This window comes from Charadrius vociferus, unplaced genomic scaffold (genome assembly GCF_000708025.1).
Source record: "Charadrius vociferus isolate BGI_N301 unplaced genomic scaffold, ASM70802v2 scaffold198, whole genome shotgun sequence".
Taxonomy (NCBI): Eukaryota; Metazoa; Chordata; class Aves; order Charadriiformes; family Charadriidae; genus Charadrius; species Charadrius vociferus.
In genome coordinates, this window is record NW_009649951.1 from 2,667,354 (window position 1) to 2,690,344 (window position 22,991).

General features: G+C 36.5%; 1 protein-coding gene across 1 annotated transcript in view; it reads left to right on the top strand.

Annotated features, from left to right (window-relative positions):
• CCDC171 (coiled-coil domain containing 171) overlaps positions 1-22,991 on the top strand; it is a 163,198-nt gene that overhangs the window by 72,097 nt on the left and 68,110 nt on the right. The window contains exons 20-21 of the mRNA XM_009891512.1: positions 13,369-13,514; positions 16,154-16,208. Coding sequence (XP_009889814.1) covers positions 13,369-13,514; positions 16,154-16,208 — 201 coding nt within the window. The remainder of the gene's footprint in view (positions 1-13,368; positions 13,515-16,153; positions 16,209-22,991) is intronic.

The following is a 22,991-nucleotide window of genomic DNA, read 5'->3' on the forward strand; positions in this document are numbered from 1 at the left end:
GTGGATATATATATATAAAATAAAAGAAAGCAGTATAGCTGATTACCATTAGCATCTAATTTAATAGAGAATTTATATTAATCCATTTTAGCATGTTAAAGAGAAGCAAGCTCCCCTCTGAATAGGTTAGAAACTAAAATTCATGATTCATTAATTAAATGTTTTTTTAGTTTCCTTACTCTCTATGTTCTGAACAGCTAAATAATTTACAAAGTAGGTAGGAATGGATTATCGTTGCCATCTGCTGTATCCTTAGTCAAAGGAGGTCATATGTTTTCTTATTACAATAAATTACAGGTTAAACAGTTTTGTCATGTATTTCAGTTTGCGTTAATGCTATTTGTAAAATAAGTCAGCCTGCTCATTCGCCTTGTCTGTTACATAACTTCCACTACTGATAACTTCTTAGATAGTCTTCAAAGAGTTAGGTCAACTAAAGACTTGCGCTGGAGCTGGTCCTTTGTGCTTCCTTGTTTAAAGATTGCAATGCATTGTACATGGAATTTAAGTATATGAGAAGGGATAGTCTTCCCAGGCTTCCTTCTAGCAGCTGCTAGCTTTACGTAATAGGAGAGACACACAGAAAGCATCCTGTTGCGGTCTGGACCTGAGAGCTTATCTTCACAGAAGGAAAGAGAAGATGACTGACAAAGTCTGCATTCTGCTACTCAATCTGCACTTCAGATATCTAAACTTAAACTTCAGCTTAAATTTCTCTTCTGTGGTTTGTCCATAAAGTTTGTTTGTTTTATTGTCTGCTTTATTGTCTTACTTTTTAAATATCACAAACTTGTGCATTAAATCACAGAATCACAGAATGGTTAGGGTTGGAAGGGACCTCTGGAAATCATCCAGTCCAAACCCCCCGCCAGAGCAGGGTCACCTACAACAGGTTGCACAGGACGGCATCCAGGCGGGTTTTGAATGTCTCCAGAGTGGGAAACTCCACAACCTCTCTGGGCAGCCTGTGCCAATGCTCTGCCACCCTCAAAGTACAGAAGTTCCTCCTCATGTTAAGATGGAACTTCCTATATTTAAGTTTGTGCCCGTTACCTCTTGTCCTATCACTGGGCACCACTGAAAGAAGACTGTTCCCATCCCCCTGTCACCCTCCCTTTAAGCATTTATAAGCATTAATAAGATCCTCCCTCAGTCTTCTTTTCTCTAGACTAAAACTAAATCTTCTCTTGGAGATAAATAATTATACTCTATTCTGTTTAGCACTTTGAAAGCAGCTCTTTGTGTTATGGTGCACAGCTCTCCTTGCTTTGCTTCTCTGTTAGCCTCTGAGATTCAGGGTCCAAGGGTTGCCCTGTTCTTTTTCCACTTTAGAGATCACGTCATTAGGAATATTGATCCCTGCGTTTCCTCACAGAACAAACTTATTTCCAGCCAGGTTGTTAGGTCTGTGTGTTTCCTTTATTCTGTGCCTATAACATTCATCAGGTAGTATCATCATGAGTAGTCTGGAGGGGCTGAGGTCAGTATGTGACCTTTAGAAAAGTGTTGTATTTGCTCCATAGTCATCAATGAAGCAACAAAGCAACTACCAACCAAGTTGTTGAAGGTCTGCCTGAATTTTTCTGAGACAGGCTTTCTGGAAGATATGCAAGTAATGAGCAGAATAGGAAAAGAAATAAAGTTAAAATTTGTGATTATGAACTAGTTATGTGTTTGCATTAACGTGAAGTTCAGAACAACAATTCAAAATTTTGCAGTATGAGTTACACAAACTTAGTTAGAAACTCTTATTTTGGAGGGATATTGGCTTTACCGTTGTGTTACTGTTTTATTTCTCTGCAGTTCCTCTTTTGTCCAGTTTTGCAAGTTGAGTATCAGTAATAGTTCCTTGTAATTTGAACAATATTAAGATTTTACATTGGAATTCGAAGAGTTATTCAGACCAGGTGAACGCTTTTTGTTACTTTTTAAATTATCCCACTACAAAATATTTGATTGGTTAGTAGTCAGAATATTACTACTAGAATGGTTTTGTCAGGCAAATTCTTTACTATCTTTGTATAGTAAGAAAATAATAAAATAATCTCCAAAATTCCTTCTACTTCATGTTGAGAGAAGAGTGAAAGGAATTGTCAGTTTATTACATTCATGTTCAATCTATTCAGGTGTAAAAATTATTTATCTAATAAGAAAAGACATCCTTATGTTAGAAAAATTTGTGTTTTATTTTTAACGTGCCGAAGAGTTTAAGATAACTGAGGAAGATGCTCTCACCTTTATAACAATTTGGGTGTAATTTAGGCACTGAGAGAGAACGCTGGAATAAGTCATGATTACGTAACATCACTTTAGTTAATCTTTCAAAGCTAATTATGAGCAGGAGTTAATTTCCAAGTAGGAATAGATCTTCCCTTCTTTAGAAAATTACGAAGTTTGATCGTGCTAGTCTGATTTAGTAGTCTGATTTCAATAGTCATTTGACTAATCACGCACTTAAGTGGCCTTCTGGTAGTTTGCAGAGGAAGGCAAGTAACCAAGACAGGTAGAATTGTGCCCAGGAATAATGAAACTGATGTGGAAACAAGAGTAAATAATTTGGACTCTAAGTTCCTTCTGAACAGATGGCTAAGACCTTGGGGTTTTTGGTCTAATATATTGAGGACTGGTACACAGTGAAATCTAGAATGCTTTAGTTATATCTTTACAGTGTAGTAATGTTGCCTATTTTAGAGAATATTTCTTATCTTGAGTCTGCTGTACAGTTCTATTAAAAAAAAAAAAAGAAATTCTGACATTCTGTCAAAGATTAAATGAAAAAAACTTTAACAAAGTAATTGCATGAACCAGAGCATTTTTATAGTCTTTTAAAAGTAACTTCCAATATTTTCTGGGTATTCCATTTGTAGGAACTATGTACCTCCCCTGGGGGGAGCGGAGAATAAATGGAACAATATTGGAATCTAAAAGCTTAATGGTTTTATTGCTGCATTGTAATTATACTAATAAACACCTCTGTCCATGACCTTGGAATTTATAGTGCAGTGAGAAAGATTTATTGACATGTAATTTGGAAGAAAAATGGGATTATTGTGTAATTACAGTGTGTGGTTATTAAGCATATGTACTTACATACCGTTTATCCCTGTTATTTCAAGACCTTCAACTCTGTTTCGGTTTTCACTCAAAAATACAGAAAGGCTTTTTGGTAAATCCAGTGCCTGGGAGATCTGTGTTATATTATTGGGTCAACTACAAAGTAACTTTGTTACCTCGAGATGTGCAAAGGGGATCAATAGATCTTTAAAACAGCATGTGATGTTTTTAAAGAAATGTTCTAAACCCTGTTTTTCCTAGTAGTTTAGATATCAATGTATAGGACTTTCTGCTGTACGGGTTCTTGATATACAAGTCCTTTATACATAGATTTGCTTCTTGCTGCTGTTTATCTAGGATATCTCTAGGGCCCCGTCATTTTTTCACCTTAGTCAGGTTTTCCCATGATCTCCTGGTACTATTTCTGTGCAGCTAACTCCATAAAGATCTTTTATATCTTCTTGTGAAACCATAAGTATTTAACTCTCAAATACCTACTGGAATATAATTAAACTATTGGAATATAATTAAGTATGTATCTAACCGGCATAAGGCTAAAGCAAGAGATGCATTCCTTTGCACTTTGGTACTCTTTCTTGGCCACATACAATGACAGCAGCCGTGTTTGTCTTTCATGTAATTTGTTTTTTTAATTTAATTTGTCACTCTGTTCTTACTAGGTATTCGATGATTTTCAAGGGCAGTTTTTTTCAAAATTTATACCACTTTTCAGCTTCCAAAATCTATAGCTATGCTATCTGCTTTTCATCATGAAAAGCATGGAAGCTCTTCAAGATTGTAGCAGGGCAGGAAACTCAAACCACAAATTTATTTTTTATGTTGCCTAAATTTTTGTGTTGACTTTTACAGTATATATTTATGAAATACCTACTGAAGTTCTTGTTGCTACATGAATCTTTTTACTGTCCCAGTTAGAAGGTATTTTTAAAAATTTATGAAAACTTCCTAGCTAAAGCAAACCCACCTTAATTGTTGTTTACTTTTTGTTTTTTCATTTGTTGGTTTGTTTTTTGATTTGGTGGTGTTTGTTTGGGTTTTTTTTTTTACTATGGACTATACAGTAGTAATTAAGTGATTTAAAAACTATGAATTTAAGATTTTCAATTCTAAGTTATCGTCCCAAGATTTTATTTATAAATAGTACTTTGCTGTTATACAAGACAGTTTCTCAGGTGTGAGAATGAAGAAATAAGTGTTCTTAAAAAACAAAGTTTATGATAATTTACTAAAATAGTTAGTTATGTGGTAAGTAGTTATATTTGATAACAAAGCATATTTGTTACTGTTGCTTTTGTAGATGAGTGAAGCAGGTAATTTTCCTTGTTTTGTACCATCATGGTGCCATTTTATCTTACACTTAGGAAACATACGAAAAATGAAAAATACGAATTCAGTTCAGTTCAACAGTTGCAGTGATTTATCGCTGTTAGTATTTACCATGTCTGCTTCAGGATCTGTGTGTGCCACGCCCAGAAAAACATATTCCTTATTTAAGGTTTGTGCTCTTGGTTGGCACTTGGTGTGACACAAAGCATGTCTGGAGGCAAGGGAGACACCCAGTCAATATGCCTTTATAGCACTTTGATCTCCTTGTTGAATATTGGGATGTAATATATCCTTGATGCTTTTTCAACAGAATGATTTAGAAGTCGCCTTTTATATTAGTTAAATTGTGTTTTACTGTATCTGTTCTTTCTGCTAGGATGACTACTCTCAAGTTTTTAATGAAGGGAGGGATAGGGGTGACCTGTATAAAAGAATAGACCTTTTAGTAGGAAATTACGTGTTTAGCAATTCATTCTTATTTTATTGAGGTTTAAAGAGTAAAAGGGGTAAAGAGAATCATGTATGCCTGTTTTTCCCCCTGCAGATACTTCATGCAGCAGGATGTGGCTGGCATAATATTAAAATAAAATATGCATACACTAAACAGCATTTGAGGCTGTCTGTGGAAACACATATGACTGAATACAAATGTACTGTTTGGTCAGAACACTTCTGAAGGAGAAGGCAGTGTTTGAATGTAAACTGTATAACGTGATAAATGTGCCAAAGCCTATGTAAATGTTCGTTCCGTGTTAAAAAAAGCTTTGTCCAGTTAATTAATTAAAAAAAATGAAAAACTCTTGCTGAAGGCAGATCAAAACTTTAGGTGGCATAAATTGGCATACTTGACATTCTTCATAACTACTTAATGTGATGGTTTATACTAATGGGCTAATGTCTGGTAGAAGTGTGTGGCAGCCTCTTCCAAGAAACTGCTGCAGAATGACCTGCAGCACTGAAACAGCTTAACTGGGACCACCAGTATATTGAGGTCATGCAGTATATTGAAGTCATGGGCAGTATATTTTCTTACAGAGACCTGGACCTTAAGTTCCTTGAATTTCCTTGAAACTATCCTGAAGACTTTTAGGATTCCCATTTTTTGAGCCAGTGTCTGAAATGAAGACATAAAGCCACTGTACAGTAATACTTGTTTCTTAAATTTAGTTCTGAGGCAGAATTCTGTGTGATTTAACCTGTCCCTCCCTGATGACTTTTTAGTCTGTGTCCAGATTCCCACTGACTTCAAATGGTATGCTTTTTTTAAATAAACAATGGGAATGGAATTATGACTATTTAATTTGTAGGTAACATTTCATTGTCATTGCTAATAATTTTCTTGCTGTTGTTTCTCCTTCTTCCTGAGTTACCTTAACTATACGATTTAGAAGTATTGCAAATAAATTGAGTGATGCAGATCCAGTGGAAAAATACTTTTTGAGAACATAAAAAGAGTCTGTTCCTGGGCTTAGAAACGTCACTGGACTGCAAGATCAATAAGACCAGTAGGACGTCATCAGAGATAGATGGTTTGAGCACAGTTCACCTATAATGTAATGCAAGAAACTAATGCTATACGTTGTGTCATCATAGGTACCCAGCTAAATATTTCTGTGTATGTACATGTGATATATTAGCACTTACAAACAGCACTTTATCATTACTATGGTTTACATCTTTGTGTTGTACACTGTGTGCTAATATGCACAATTAGATAACGTATAGCAAAATTAAGCAACACTATTGCAAATGTTGGTGTATAGCAGAGAGCAGTGTTAACAGAGTGGTGTCAGAGCTCCACTGTAAAGTTGGGTGCCTCACGTACATACAGGTACATCAGAGAGTTACGAAAAGTCCTCTTTTGCAGTACCATGTATAAACCATCTTTTTGAAATCTTGGAACTGTAACAACTATAAGGCCTCGGGGTCTATCAGGGTAAAAAGTGTAACAGTGGAAAAAAATAGTTTTTTCTTTTCTGTGACACTTAAGTAACTGGTTCAAAGGCGTGACACTGCCAAAGCACAGAAAAGCTGCTGTTCCTGCAGGGCTGGATCTTGTCTAGTCTGCAGTTGCACAAGGTTTTACGTATTGTGGTGGGAGAGGAATTTACTTTTCTAGGGAGAAAAAAGAAACATCAGTCCTGAGGTAGCATCTCAGAGGTGAATGAGGTGAATGATCAACTGCTCATGCCACCACTCGTGATTCCAAAAATTTATTCTCACTTAACATCAAGGGCTTTTCTAATACGCTTAAAAGTCACAATGATAAAGCCCGAGTTTTTCTAAAATTGTCTTTGTTCCATTAAGGTGGCGTAATCCTTCTCTGCAGCTTTCCAGTAATACTAACATAATTCACTTAGCTCAGAAGAAGATAAAAATTTCTAGATTATAATGTGCATAAATTTTATTATGTACTTTAACATTTTCCAAAACATTGTTTAAAAGTAGAGCTTAATTATTATCTCTGATTGGATTACCGTATGTCTGGGAGGCCCAGGGCGTCTTGGCATTAAAAAGGGAATTCCTCAACTTTTCCAACTTTTGTTGCTCTTCAGATACAGCAGTGTACCTAGCTCACACATTTTAACACTGATGCTTTTGTTTGCTAGTACTAACAGTCCATGAGGATCTGGCCTATGTGTGAGCAGTTTATATTTTGTGATTACTGCATATAAAAACGTTCAAAGTTTTGTTTAGTTTTACTTAGTTTGAAGCTGAGCGACATGTGAACGTAGGATGTCTCTTCTGGAAGAAGTGTTATTATGTGGAATTATTCAGGAATTGCTATTGTCTTTAAATTAATAAGCTCTTTTAATTCACAATAACTTTAAAGCGTACACAGCTCAGTGACTTCTTTAAGCATTTTCAGTCATCCTTTGCTGAACATTTTGAGCTAATGCAATTGAAAAATGCATTCCTTTCTTGTTGATCAGAATAGATTTTCTCTTGAGAAATAAGTCTGCATTGTAGCACAGAGATATTAAGCATAGCTTTAAGTCTTTGAGGCACTATAATCCAGCCTGAACTACTGTAGGTAAATTGCTTGTGGTACCTGAACTTGCTTGGATGTTTGAGAGCTATTCTTCAGTCAATAAATGAACTGTTGTCTAGACATACACATGTAATGCCACTCGCTTTCACAATGTGAGTGTCTACAATTTCAAATGACTTTTGTAAGAAAAACCTCTTGCAAGATGAAAATGTATGCATTTTCCCCATCCAACCCATTGAGTGATTCTTGAATATATTTTTGTTGAGATGTTTCTTATTAGCTTCTAGGTCTTGTTAAGTAACTGTATATCACAGCTGCTTTTTAAGCTACCTTCACCATCATTTAACTTACAATTGTCTTCAGATGATTGCTTGACTTTTTTATGATACTGATTTGCCTAAAGTTTTCTGCTGTTAGCATAGTTTGTGCTCCAATATTATGAGGGTTTCTCATATAGAACAATCACAAGCAATTGTATTTGACATTGTGTCAGAAATGTGAAAATATGTCTGCAAGTATCCCTTCATGCACCAGTATTCTGTTGGTTATTGATTAAAATCATTGTGCTGGTTGGTGTTACTGTTTTGCTCAGTAGACCCCCTGGTACTCTGTGACCTCATTACCCAGGGCACTTTCAAAGATGTGAAGAGCTGTTTTTGCACCTTGTTAGGTGCACTGTGATCTTTAAGATAAGTTTAACTGCTTCCATGCTACATCACATACTTCAGAGAAGAGTCATCATGTATGTTCTTTCTAAGAATGCCAGCATATGAAAAGGTTGCGGCTGTTAGGATGAAGGTCCAGTAGCAGAGAGGTTCTGCAAAGCATATACAGCTGATTCACGTCTTTTTGAGTACTGGTATTTCTTTTCCTAAAGAAGTTTGAAGGGCATGTGAAAGCATTTGTTATTGAAGGTTTGTCATGGGTGGTCAGCCTCAGGTTAGCTCTGCTTTGCAAGAGCAGGAGAGCCACATGGAGTTCATTTCAAACTGCTTTAAGACACTACTGCAGCCACTATGAAACACACAGTGAATCCAGATAGAATATTTTTATATTGCAGTTTGGTTTCCAGTTGAGAAGTGTAAATCTGTCTTATTTGTTGACATAGGCCTAAATGTATGCCTTAGAAAGTATTTTTTTTTCCATGTATTGAGGAGAAGTCTCAGTTACGATTTTTTTTTTTTTTGCCACAGAATTTTTTTCCATGAGATTTTTAATCTATTTTGATAGAAGAAGTTTCATTTTGATATGTTCTTGATAAGTAAGAATTCTTTTCAGAAAACATTCTGAAATTCAGGCATATGGTTTGAGCTAATATAATTTGGTTTGCATTGCACACTAAAAATACAGTTCACATTAAATATTAATGTAATTTCTTGTAGCTTTTGGATTTGGGGCTTTTTAAGAATGGAAGACTTCTCTACGTTACCTGTAGACTGTCTTTTGAGGGGCATTCAGATCATCCTGAAGATTATGTTTGCCAACAGGGATAATGGGAAGTGTGTTTCAACTGGTGGAGGAATGGATGCTGGCTAAACATTGTATTCTTTTTTTTATTGTTGAATTTTGTTAGTGATATGTGTAGGACAGTTTTCAGGATGTATTCCATGTCCAGATGTCTTAAAAAATAGTATTTTGCATCCAAATGGAAAATATATATAAAACTTCATCCTGAAGACAAAATCTTTAATTTCACAAATTAGTTCATAATACACATACTGCAGTATATTTGCATGTCTTGTAGTGCTGTGTTGTGTCTGAGTAATTTAAATCTAATTTAGTAAGCAGTTTGATCTAGCTTTAGTTGCTCTTGGAAAATATGCTCTCAGTATAAATGTGTCACACATGCTTTGCATGAATTTAAACTGTATGACTGCCATCGTTAGTCTAGAATGATTACCCATCTGTTATCTTTTGAATAGAGTGCTTTTTTGTATGTAGAGAATGACAATGTTAAACTTTGATTTATTTTTGTAACTGGTTTTGAAGAAAGGGATTCCTCACTGCAAAGCCTAAGCCTGTTAAAATTATTTGTGGAAGTACCCAGCCTACAGACATCCCATAAGCTTTTTCTGCAGTGCTATCAGTTACTTGGTGTTCTCTCCAACAAATGATTTTTCATGCTCAGTTTATGGGGGAAAAAAGCCTAAGTCTAAAATATCTCTAAAGGGAACTTCTTCTAAGCATCCTGATGAAAACTCAACCGATCTATCAGATTTTGGTGGACTGTAGAGGAAGGAGTGCAGTGATGTCTGAATTAGCACCTGAATGCCTAAACATCTGAACTAAACAGATAACAGAATTTTACGGAATGTCAATAAATTGGAGTTTGGCTTGTAAGTTGGTTCAGAATCACTTGTGCTTGAAAGTGAAAGCTCAGCATCTTCACAGAACTATGTGCAGACATAGTAGGTTTTTAAAACCTTCATTCTTCTTATCATATTTAGCCTCAACTTTTTAACAATTGTAATTGTCCACAGAAAACATTTTGAGATAAATGCATTATCGGGTTTTGAAATTTTCTTATTTTTGTAAATACTAAGACCTGGGGGGCAAAATAAGGGCTATATTGTGGATTAAGTGAAATATCTCAAGGCTGTGCTTTTCTGATAACTGAACCTGAAGTGACCTTTCTCAGACACAATTACAGAGCTGTATGTTTTTCCTTTAATTTCATCAGGGGTTTAATTAGTATACAAATAAAACTTCCCTTATCTTCCTTTCTACCTAATTGGCTTGTCTTCGCGTATATATGAAGAATGTGAAAATGGGCTGTAATTAGGGTGACCGTGTTAACCTTTTTTTCTCAAATGTACTGTTGCCTAAAGGCCTCAAGGCCTAAAAACAGTGCTTTGGATTATTGCTTTGCAATCACTATGGCTCTCCCATAGGTTTTCTCATGAGCAGAAGGGCTTTGGGTGCTGCAGGTTCCCACTGCTTAACGGGATCTTCATTCTTCTCCCCACTAAATGTTTATTGATTATCTCACTGCTCCACACTCAGCCTCCAACAACTTAATATCAGGTGACAGTCAGGAGAGTTCTCCAAGTAATTAGAGTGGAGCATTGAGGGAACAATTAGGAGCAGAGTTATTAAACTTGATTTATCCTATTCTCTCCTGAACACTTTCTTGGATATCAGAACATCACACTTTCACAATCTACCCTGGCTGAGAAATTAGTGGCTAACCTGCTGCTTATCATTGTTGCCTTGCTGCCTTGAGGCACACCCTCTTGGTTTCAGTCACTCAGCTGGAAATATTAGAGTCCATAAAGTTTATCAAGGGTTTTAATTAGATCAATCTGAAGAAGGAAAAAAAGAGAGGCTTAGCAGCCATTACTTTAGAATACTCCACACTGTATTTGAGCAATTTCCAAGGCTTGACTTAAACCCACAGTAGCAAGGAGCTTCAAGTGAATGCTGAAACTGCTTTTGGAGAGCTAAAATCAGTTTACATTTTGCTTAAATATTGCAATATTATTGATAGATAAAGTCTGAATCCTTTGGAGATTTCTGTAAATAATGGTGAAAGTTTAGAATATAATAAAGCAGCTGTTCAGTGAGATATTTGATTTAATCACTTTCTGTATTGCTTCATCACCAGCTAGTGTGGATTGATGGCTGTGCCTCTCAAAGAGTTAGGCTTCACGATTTCATCCCTGTTTTATTGCCTTATTAATAGGCCTGCACTTGCAATTGGTAAGCAAGGTTAGTTAGCAGCTCCCAGAAGATTTTGACACCTAGTGGATCTCTTCACCATTTGTGGTCAGTGATCAAAGCTTTATGCAGGAGCAGACAACTCCTCAGCCCTGTAGAAGGATAGCTATCTAATAAAAATGAAATAAATATGCATAATGTTCCTATTATCCTGTCTTTCTTCACTCATTTAAACCACTAGAATCTTGGACCCAGACTCTGTTCCAGCAGCCTGTACATCAAAAGTTGTTTGCATCAAAATATTAGCAGAATTATCTGTTCTACATTGGCCAGAGCTCAGTCCAGTGACTGCATCTTAAAAACAGATTTTTCAATCAGATGTGAAAGTGGGCTGAACAGAGCATTGGCAGCGGAGGCATTGTTCTCTGTTCAGTAAATTTTTTCTATCAAAAGATGGGAATATGGATGGGGAAGGAACAGGACTTGGTTTTGGAGCTGTTTCCTCAATGCTGACTTAGCCTAAAACAAACAAACAGTAGACACAATAAATGGAAGAAGATAACATTCTTTGTTCTTAAATTAAAGATAGCTCCTTTTATCCTTGCTAATCCACATCTGGTTTCTTGGAAATAACTTTTCTGAAAAACTGAACAATTCACAACTTCAGCTGTCCAGACAGGGCTTTGATACCTGCTAGTGGCATTAGGGTAGAATTTCTGAAAGCAACACTTCTGGTTTTGGATATCTTTATGCTCATAATGAAGTGGAAGAATGAGATCTGTGTGTTTATCTTTGTTTGAATGAAAAATGGCATTCTTCATCAAAAATAATGACATAGGAGGCGAAATAGAGTCATTCAGCCTGCAGTAATTTGAGCAAGACTAATATTGGCATTTCTGGGGTTTGGAGTTTCTTAAATAAACTGCTCTGATTGTTTTTTCTCTTACAGCAGTGACTAAGCTCAGCCTGAACAGAGGGTTCAGGTAGTGGTGTTGTACCTTCCAAATACACTGTTGAAATAACTGGTTGCTTTTTTGTGTTGAGAAGTATTTGAAGAAAACTTACACCAATCCACGGGTTTCAGTTTATTTTGCAGTATTATGCAGTTTTATGCTGTACTTTGTTATTTTATAGAAATTTCTCTAGCATATCGTTTTTTGAAATGCTTTTGACTCTTGGCTGGGTCTGAAGCTTTTTCAAATTAGTTGGGTTTTCAGTGCCCTCCAAATTTTTTCAGCCTTTTGTATATACTGTTCTTATTACATATCCACAGCATAATACATATTCTCCATGTCCACAGTCCAAGTCAAGTACTCCTGAGTACAAATTATGCAGAGCATTCTTAGAACATAAGCAGAAAACATATCCATAAATTTTAAAAACAAGGTGCAAGAAGAGCTCAGTCCTGCAACTGTGCAGCCTTCTCTATCCTTCCACGTTGGTTTAGTATCTGTCAGGGAATTTGCATTTTATAAAAGAATGTTTATAGCCACCTATTATAATTTCTTTCTAAAAAGGCAATTAACAGCTGTAAGTAAAATGTAACATTTAGCAAACTATGAAATCACATTATTTATACTCCAGTCTATAAAAGTATTGATTTATCCCAGCAGAAAGGAGTAGTAACTAGCCCAGGTTCTGTATTAATTAGTTTGGTGTGCTATTTGTCATCTATTGGATTAATCTGAATTGATTTAAAGCATGTTGTGTTAATTCTAAGCCAGAGAGAAACATTAAAAAAAATACATGTCCTATTTTGCATATTGGAAAACTAATGTTAAAATAGTGAAAGCACCATAAAGTGGTGATTTATTCTCAGCAAGAATTGCAGCAAAACTGTACTTAATGCGCTACCAGACAATATTAGATTATTTTTTTAATCCTGAAATTTCTGAATGGTGCAGAATATTTAAATGAATGCTACTTTGTTTATTCCCTTTCTTTGGGAATTCTTTTCTTTAATGCTGATTTTAAATTAAGCTTTGAGAATACTCTGTTCTCTTTAATGCTGTACTCTTATTTTCACTGTGATTAGAGCTGATATTTGTAAATATAGTACCTGTAGCATAGTATACGTACCTGTTTGATCAACAGATCACTTTATTTTACAAAACATATTTGTACATAGGCAATACACTAAAAACTGGGGGGTTCTGAGTTAGTAATGTTTTTGCTAGAGAATTCATAAAATCTTAGTATGTAATGGTCCAAATCTACTTCACAGTCAGTCTGTTTTCCACTTTGTTTAATAGCCTATGGCATAAATTGAAGTTAATTATTTGGGCTGACAAGTAACTCTGCTTTCTGTCTGCTTGCAGAGACTCTCCGAGGCAAAGATGGAGCTGAGAAGAAAAGATCAATCTCTGCGTCAGCTCAATAAACTTCTTACCCAGCTGGAGCAGGACAAGCGTCGACTGAAAGAGAGCATCCATGATGCAGAGAGTGCCCTCTGCATGGCAGCGAAGTGAGCGCTGAGACCTTGGGGAGATCACTTAAAACAGACAAAAGATCAATTCTTACTTTCATGCACAGGGTTTTAGCCCTGGCTAATGTAATGCTAGAAAACAAAAGTACATCTGTCTCTCTTTGAAATTCAGTGGTAGTCTTCTAAAAAGAAAACTGTTAGTTTAAGATACTAGATGGTATGTTTTCTGTAGTTATTCCATAATAGTGCTCCCAATTCTAGGTCCTGAAATAGCATGGGCATTTTTGTTTGCCAGTTATCTTACTGATTTGACAACATCTATTTGGCAGATCTCTAACGCTTTGTTTATTTAAGAAATGACTGCTTGTTTTTTCTATTTCCACATCATCTTTTTATAGAGACATACAACCTTTTTATAATAAAAACGGGAACGTCAGCTAGGTGACAACTCTTAGCTGCCGAAGGGGCTGAAACCCATTTGGACCTAGTCTTATGTATGGAACAGGATAGATCTTTCAGCTGATTTCAGAGAGTTTTGAATTTAGACATAAAGCCCATACCTTTTTATTCCATAACCTGGAGAGTGGAAGGAAATGTTCAGGGACCAGTCTTGGAAAGATTGGTAGTCAAAAGGTGTTCCATTGACTTGAATGAGATTATTACTAACCTCTTACAGTCGTATAGTCAGATAAAAAGATAAATCTTTGCAGACTCTGATCTCTGTTACTCTATTGTAGTGTGCGCTTTGAATGATTTGGTCTATAGCTAAGATTTAAAAAAAGTTTAATTTAAAATTAAAATTTCTTATTATACCTGGGATACATTTGACCTCTGAAGAACGATAGCTTACAAGCTTTAATGGTTTTATGTACAAGTGAAATAATGTAATTAATATGGCTATCAGTGAAATGTTTAACAAGCTAATTAAAATGACAAATGTTATTTATTATGAGTGTACTAAAGCTGGTGTGATCTGGAGAAGGATTTGTTCTGGAAAGCTTGGCCCTTTTCACCATGTCCCAACCTATTTTACTCAATCTAGTAAAGATTGTTCCCTGTGGCCCTTCTTATATTCAGAAAAGGTTATTTCAACATGAAGTGGTTTTATTTCTGTAGATGGCAGTTGAATATTGACAAAGAAAAACCCCATACCATTTATTGTCCTACCAGCTCTTCATGACAAATGTCTTTTCTTCCCCTTTGGAACATATAACCAAAGTAGGTGAAACAGACTTGACTTCTGTGCAGAAAGTCTTATTTTAGTATCTCTTCCATAACCTGAGTGTTTGTAAGCAATGCATGAGTGTCTTTCAAGTTCTTTCCTAATCTTTTGTACGGCTTTAAAGAACAGCAAGATGGCTGGCTCATTCTGAGAATTGTGACCTTGATTTTCTTGCAGTGGTGGCCAGCAGTTCTGTTCTACTTTACTCCAGAGTGGGAAGCAGTATTAATAAAAGTGTCTGATAGCAGCGAACGTGACAGAAATTTAGGAGCTGTTTGGTCATTCCTCTGCTACACAGAAACTCTCTATCAAACCTTCACCACAGCTATTGTGTAGAAGATGATGTAAAGCATGTTCCTTGTGCCTGAACTACATTTCAGGATAATAATCCTAAAGAATACTTCTATGATCCAATTATAATTTGCCTTACAACTGTAGGAGTTGATGAATACCTGAAATAAAGATGGAATAAAACATAGATCCTGGCATATAGGGGTGCAATAGATGCATTTTTTTTAAACTTTTTTCGTAGGTGCTATAAACAAATATTACCAGACTTTTATTTTAAGATATTATTTAAGAGAATAAATCAGAAGTTCACAAAAATAAGAATCTGGGAACCACCTATTATCCTGGGTCCAAAATTCCATCTAAAGATACTTTCCTTTTTATGATGAACACCTGAGAACATGCGAGGAACAGTCTGACTTCTATGTCAGTACTTAACGTAGAAATTAATGGTGTTGAACTGGCTCTCTAGAACTGACTTCACCGAGACAAATAGCAGTCACTACATAAACACAGCCAGCAGAGAAGGTGAACAGCATGTCCCTGTCAGTCTAGTCCAAAGAAAGGCAGGATCCTGAAAAGAGAGAAATCTCTGTGACAGCTTTACTAGGAATGTAAAAGCCAGTCCTACTTTTCTGTCCACCATCCTGTATTTGCTGTTGGGATAGTATGAATCAAGAAATGAGGAAGCAGTAGTCATTTCAGGCAGAACATCACCAGGGTTTTGACTTCTGTTTTAGGAACTGTAAGAGCTCAAACAAAATATTCTCATAGCTGGCAAGGTAAAAGACAGTCCTAGAATGTTAAGGAGTCTGCTTTTCTGGCGTAGATTCCATTTTATTTCCTATGGTGTTTTGTTGGCCATGCTGTCCTGTTCTCCTTAGTCATATGCTATTATGCATCTTTAATTTCATTTCTGTCAATGCATCAGATGAGACCAAGGTTTTTTATGGCGGCATAACTGAAGTTCTTTCTTACTGAAGCCCTAATCTACAGAAAGGCATGAGAGTGGTATTTCATTATCCAGACTTCTGTTTCGTAAGGATAGAATCCTTGACTGAACTTTTAAAAGACATGATATTTATAAAGTAGCAGAAAATTAATTTCTACATTGCTAAAGCTTCAGTTCTATTAACTACTCTGTTTTTTTTTCCCCCTCTTGTATTAGAGACAAAGAACTGATTATTAGTCATATGAAATCTGTGGAAGCCACTCTTTGCAAGGTAAGAATTTGAAGTGCTTGCTCTGCATTTGTATTTCTAAACACATCAAGGTTTTACAACTGCTTATTCTCAAGGAAGGAGGGGAGTAGAAGTTGTAAAGCAATTTCCTTCCCTTCAAGTTTAAGTTTCCACCTTCAACTTCTTTCATCTCCAAAAACTATTCATATTTAGTGAAATAAAATACGATTTTGTAGTATATGGACTTCTTATTTTTAATATAAAACTTATTACAAAATTCACCTTCCTTCCCTCAGTCACTGAGCACTTTTCCTGGTTACCAAGTGAGGACTATTGATCATCCAAACAATTCATAATTGCTGCTGAGTTAACTCTCTCTACTGAGTAAGGTAGAGATCTTTTTGTGAGGTCGCATATGTGGTGGCCATAAGACATTTGGCATTGCGCATGCTACTTTAATCTTTGATACATGGTAAATAAAATAAGGAAAAGAGAGTAAATATTAACCTGTAATCAAATACTTTAATATTTTTTAAAAACATTTTTAAAAGTGAGTAATAATCTTAATTTGTCTGACTTTGTACTATTTTGCCCTGGTATAGTATGCTTTGAAGGTCCTACAAAGCTATATATACTAATTATTTGGGAGGAAGGTCTGGTTTTAGCTGTAGCTCTAGTGGCTGATTGTTTTATAACTGTTTTTAGTCCAGAGCAACACAGAGCAAAAGAAGTGTTTTTATTACCTGGGAGTGTTCATTTCCCTTATCCCATCTTGAATTCCCAGCAACACAGGAATCTATTCCTTATTTTAGTTTTGATGTCCACCAAAACTGCTGTTAATTTAATTTTCAGATACCTTTCTCAGTTTTTCCTTTCCTTTGATGTTCACAAAAAGTGACAGTACCTAAACTGTGTGTTTTAGCTGTAGCAAACTATGCTGATTGGTAGTGTCTTCCTTTGTGTCCTCTTCTTCACACTGGCTTCTTTTAAGCTTGGGAAATCTGCGTAATGCAGAATGTGTTGTGTTTTTACTGTATCAGGTACATGTAACGTCATTGGCCTTGAGAATTTATTGTTCTGGATTGCAAGTTTACATTTTGATTTAGAAAGCAGTGCTGTATATGCACAAGGATTAAAAAGTTTGGTGAAAGGTTACAGGGAAGGTCTCGTGCTTAGTACTGATTTTCCTGATGCAGTGAGTGGATCAAGAAACTCCCATCTTTCTCTGAGAATTTTAGTTACTACATTTGCTTCGTAGTTCTTGATGTACATAGTTGTTAGGCCCAGATAGCTTATTATTGAGTGGCAGAGTAATTTATTCTTTCTGGTTTGTCAACCTAAAGAATGAAAAATACATAAGATTTAGAAATGTCAGGATGCTCCTTTCAGCAGGAAAAAAACAGCAGGAACTAAAAAGAATTGATTGTAAATCATTCATAATTTGACATGTCATTTCTCCTAGAAGAACGAAGGGAAATTATTGATCTTTGTTTGGGATATATCTGAAATGTAAGCCCTACGTCATAGTGGTAGCTAATTATCTAACATGAATGAACATGGCTTATGTGTAAACTATCAAGTTTACACTGTTGTTCTTAAAGGTTTTCTCATGCAGTGAAAAAATCAGAACACTAGTAGAAAAGGAAGCACAAGCCTGTCTTTTCTCTCATAGAAATTCTGGGAACTGCTTTTGTTTTCAAAAAAGGAATCCAAAGAAAATGGATAAAGTTCAGAATCATCTGGAGTTGAACAAGTATTACTGTTAGCTGTGGATATATTTATGGGAGCTTGAAATTGAACATTGTGATATTTCTACGTTGATGTATTCATGAGCAAATATCCACAAAATTCCACTGCATCGCTTGTAGGATCTGTGTTATCAATGCATAATGCTAAATTTTTGCCTATAGAGCTCAGAGGGATTTTACAGACATCCTTAGTAATCTTAGTTAGACTAAGGATAAGACAGCACGCACTCATATCCATTAAAGCAAACTCATTCTTTTCCGTACTATTATCACTACAAGAATCCAGAAGGCAGCAATGTAGGTACTAGATCATCTGCCTTTGGGTGTACTTGGGTGTAACATTCAGAAAACAAAGCAAAAAGAAGCAGAGCTGAGGGAGACAGTGCATGCTTCTAATACAGCTGTAGATAAGGGTTCATTTACAACACTTAGCACCCCCACCTCCCGCGCCTGTGACTGGATGGAAAATCTAGTATCATACATTTGGCTTTGTCAACAAGTGCTTGGGCATGCTTGTGCCCAGAATGATTCTTTTAAGACCATTTCAGAGCCACCTTTTTAAATCTTCATGAATGTTTATGAAGCATAAATGTTGAAGAACTTGAGCATGTGCTATGCTAAGAGAGAAAATATTTTTAGCAGCTAGTTCTGTATCCTACATAACCTGCAAGATATTCTTTAGAAGGGTATTTTTTGTCTTATCCTGGGTCTTGTCATGTTAGCTATCTTCATCTGAGTCCTGGAGCTGGATTATGTGCACAAGAGTTCCTGATACCATTAAAATAAGAGATCTTTCTTGGTTTTATACCATCTGAATATTGAAGACAAATATCAAAGTGCAAAGTGAATGTTTTACCAAATTTAAAAAAAAAAAAACAACAAAACACCACCAGGGGCAAACAAAGGACCTCAAGAAAATTGTGTTTTGGTTCAGTTTTATTGTTGTAATATTAAAGATGACCAAAAGGTAATAGCTTTTTTTTTTTTTTTTAATCTAGGTTTGGAAAACAGGTGCATTTTTTTTTCCCCTTCCCTAGAATCTGTTAGATAGCCTTACACTGAAAAACTGAGCAAAGTAAAACAGGTTTAAACATCAGCCACTTAGAGAATTTGTGTCCATGACTTGACCGATTCCTTTAAAAAAGAAAAAAAGCCCAATGTAAGATGCAAAACAGTAACAGAAATTATTTTTTACTGGAAGAGTTCTCAGAAAAAATTCCATCTGCTTGAAGTTCAAATATAAAGAGTTTTCTTAAAAAGTCATCTTATCAAGAGGAAAAAGCATTTAAGTAAATGTCTTATTTTAAAACCCATCTGCAGTCCTTTTTTTATGTATTAAAAATAAATGATTTCTTGAAACACCTTCCTCTCAAAAATATGTTGAGAAGTTATTTTAGTAATAAATATACCCATGTTATACTTGTTGATAAACGATGTTTCATTATTAATTTCTTCTGTACTTCTTAAGATCATGTTTGCACAAACAGAGTAAGGGACATTAGATCTGTTCATTTCAAACAACTGCATTCTTTAACGTGTAGTTAATGAATTATTAGCTATGATAATCCCATCCGTGGAAGAAATCATTTTACATTCTCTCTGCTAAAATCTTCGGCCTTCCCTTTGTGTTGCTTTGCAGTTTGGGTGCTTGTGGTGGGTCAGCCTTGGCCAGCAGCCAGATGCCCACCCAGCCGCAATCTCACTCCCCCTCAACAGTACATAGGGACAAAATAGGATGAGAAAGCTTGTGTACTAGGTACTGTCACAGGTGGAGCAGAGTTGGCTTGGGGAAAATTATTTTAATTTCTTTATTAAAATGGATTTGGATCATGAGAAACGAAGACAAAAAAAATTAGCATCGTCCTGCCTTTCAGGCTCAACTTCACTCCTGAGTCCTCTGGCCATGCTCTGAGGTGCAGGGCGGGTGAGGGACAGGGGACTGCAGTCAGTCCATAACAACTCCTCTCTGCCGCTTCTTCCTCCTCGTGCTGTTTCCCTGCTCCAGTGTGGGGTCTCCACATGGGCTGCAGTCCTTCAAGAATACCTGCTCCAGCGTGGGCTCTCCATGGACTTCAGTTCCCTTACAAGCCTGCTCCAGCATGGGGTCCTCCACAGGCTACAGTGTGGACATGTGCCCCAGCAGGGTCCTCTTCATGGGCTGCAGGGAAATACCCAATCTGGTGCCTCAGGCACTTCTCCTTCCCACTTTTTCTCCCACTGGTGTTTGCAGGGCTGTTTCTCATTCCTTTTCTTCCCTCCTCCTCTGCCTCTGTGGTGATTTCTGCCCTTTCTTACGTAGCTTTTCACAGAGGAGCCACCAGCTTGGCTGAGGGGCTCGGCCATGCCCTGTGGTGGGTCGGTTGGAGCCATCTGGAACTGGCCGCTCCTCACAGAGGCCGCCCTGCAGCCCCCGCTGCCATTGCCTGGGCACTGCATCTGGTACAGCGCTGTAACTGCCCCTTCTTCAGCCTCCCTCCATCCCTCTTCTCTAAACTCTGCCTGTGCAAAACACCACCATGGGAAGTCATCCCAGTGAGTCAGCCTGTACAGAGACAGAAAATTGTTTTTGTTTCCCCATGTACTTTTAACTGTTAAAGTATTGGCAAGCTTTATGGGCTGGCAGAGTTTTCAGCCTGTTCCCAGCCCTGGCTGCTTGGGTATTTGGCCATTTTAACAGGTTAATAAAATACCGTGTCTTCACAAGCTTAGACTGTTACCCATTACCCTGTGAGGCTGATGAGCTGTGATAATGAGAGTAAAAAACACAAAAAAGCCTCCCCCAAAAAATCTTTTTCCCAATACTGGTTAGCAACCCACTCATTCTGACACTTTGGGACAGTTCACGGATCAAAGCACCTGTCCATTGTGCTTCTTTCCTTTTGGCACTTGGTTAGAAAAATTCTTCTTCATCCACTTCTGTAACGCACTTCATTTCTGCTGATTGAAAGGTTCATGTGCCAGCTGGCAGAACAGCTTCCACACAGAGCCATCAGCTTTTAAATCCTTCCACCATTGCGTTTCGTTGCCTCAGTGCTGCTCCCCTTCCACCCCTGTTGTCTTCTCGGAAATGTCCCTAAGCTGGCTATGCGTGAGGCCCCACAGTTCTATCCATTGTAAAAAATCTCAACACAGTACAATCCATCCTGTTATATACTTGTAAAATACAAATGCAAAATTATCTTTCTTTATCCAATTTAACAATGTTTTTAATACAAGACAAAAAGACAGTTGGAGATGGGCCGAGACCTTTGAAGACTTGAGAATTAGTAACATTATATTGGTATTTCTGATGTGGTCCATAGCAATAAAATGCATTTCCTTATGATGGTTGTTTTACGGCCTGTAAGAAATTAATTTACAACAGCTCTAAGTCCATATACAGGTGATTGTATCAGTAAAAACACTCAGTGTAAGTGGCATTAATTGTTAGTTTCAGCAAGAAGACCGCAAATTCATCAGGCCTTGAAAAAACAGAACAGTTATGAGGCTTAAGTTAGCTGCCACAATCAGTCTCCAATAGAAGTGACCTGATACTTTTAGGTATACTGATCAGCCACATTTCTCTGAGTTAACTTGAATCTATAGTCTGTCATATTATTTAGTTATCTCAATAATGATTGAAAACTCCATTTTAGAGATCTCAACTTGAAAATTTTTCCATAGCCTAATGTCACTCCCAGAGCTGGTTCTTCTGCGTGTTTAGACACATTAACAGAGTGAAGTCTGCTTGTGTGTGTGTGCTCAGGGTTTATTCATCGCCATGGTCCTTGATTGTTCTAAACTGGCCCTATCACAAGCCCGTTGACACAGTGGGTATGTGTATGTGCAATAAAATCACAGAAAAAACCCCAATTAGAATACTAAAATTCTAAACCACTGCTGTAAGAAGTTTATAGTAGGAAACAAGCTATTATTTCTTTGTGAGCAGAAAAAAATGCAGTAAAAAGATTACTTTTTCTCCTGTTCCATCTCAAATTAGCACCTCTTCATTTCAATGTTTTATGAATGACTTTTGTTTCTCCCCCCAGTAATCTGACTTTCTTGATCCTTGTTCCTAAAGATCAGTTGTGCAGGACATACAGGTGTTAGCACAGCTGGCTTGCTGATGACAACTCTGTCCATATAGCTGTCTAGTGTGTCATCACTCATATTGTTCAGTGTCATTCTGACCTAGCCAAGCTAAAAATGGTACTGCAGCTCAAGAGGGATTTAAAAACCTTGACAAACTAAAGATAAGACATTGCCGAATGTCATAGCCATGTGCTTAACTGTTTTCAGTTTAGACATACCTAAATAACTAATTTCAGGGTGCATTTGTCTTCTTTGTCTTTCATCGTTTTTTTGTGTTTGTTTGTTTTGTATTTTTTTAAGGCTGGATACTTTTGTGTAGTTTGCCTTCAGTAAGGAAAAATCCTTCTTTGGAGATTTTGTGGAATTACTGAATACAGTAACTGTTATTTTCTCCAGATATAGGTTCATTTTCAGCCCAAGGTCACTGAAATCCATTCATAGGGGATGTATTATAGTGCACATCCTGCAACTGCAGCGAAGCTTAGGTGCAGTGGTCAATGTTTGCAAAAAACCAACTCTGGATCAAATTAACATCTTATTCAACAGAGCTGTAGTGTGTGTATAGTAATATGAGAAAGCTTAAATTAAACTTATAGGTAAGCCTGGGATGGTATTCTACTCTGAAAATTAATGTCCAGAATCTTGACTAGTCTTTAAGAAAAAAAAAAAAAAAAAGAAAAAGCCAAATGTACCCAAAATAGCAGTTTTATGAGATACATGTCCCCTTACACAAATGCTGTTATGCAATAATTAATGTTCTTTTAAAAACCACCTATGAAATAGCTTGTATTATAATTAAATACAGATTTGCATTGCAGTCATCAAAAAGGATAGTCACTAAATCTGTATGCTACTACAGAAATTTTTAGTAGATTTTCAATTAAGTGAAATATTCGGTATACATTCGCATATGGCTACCTACAGCAAGGTATGTGCAAATGCTGTTTAAAACCTCCACTGTCAACAGAAGTCAGATCCTTGGGTTTGAGGAGGTATTCCTTCTTTT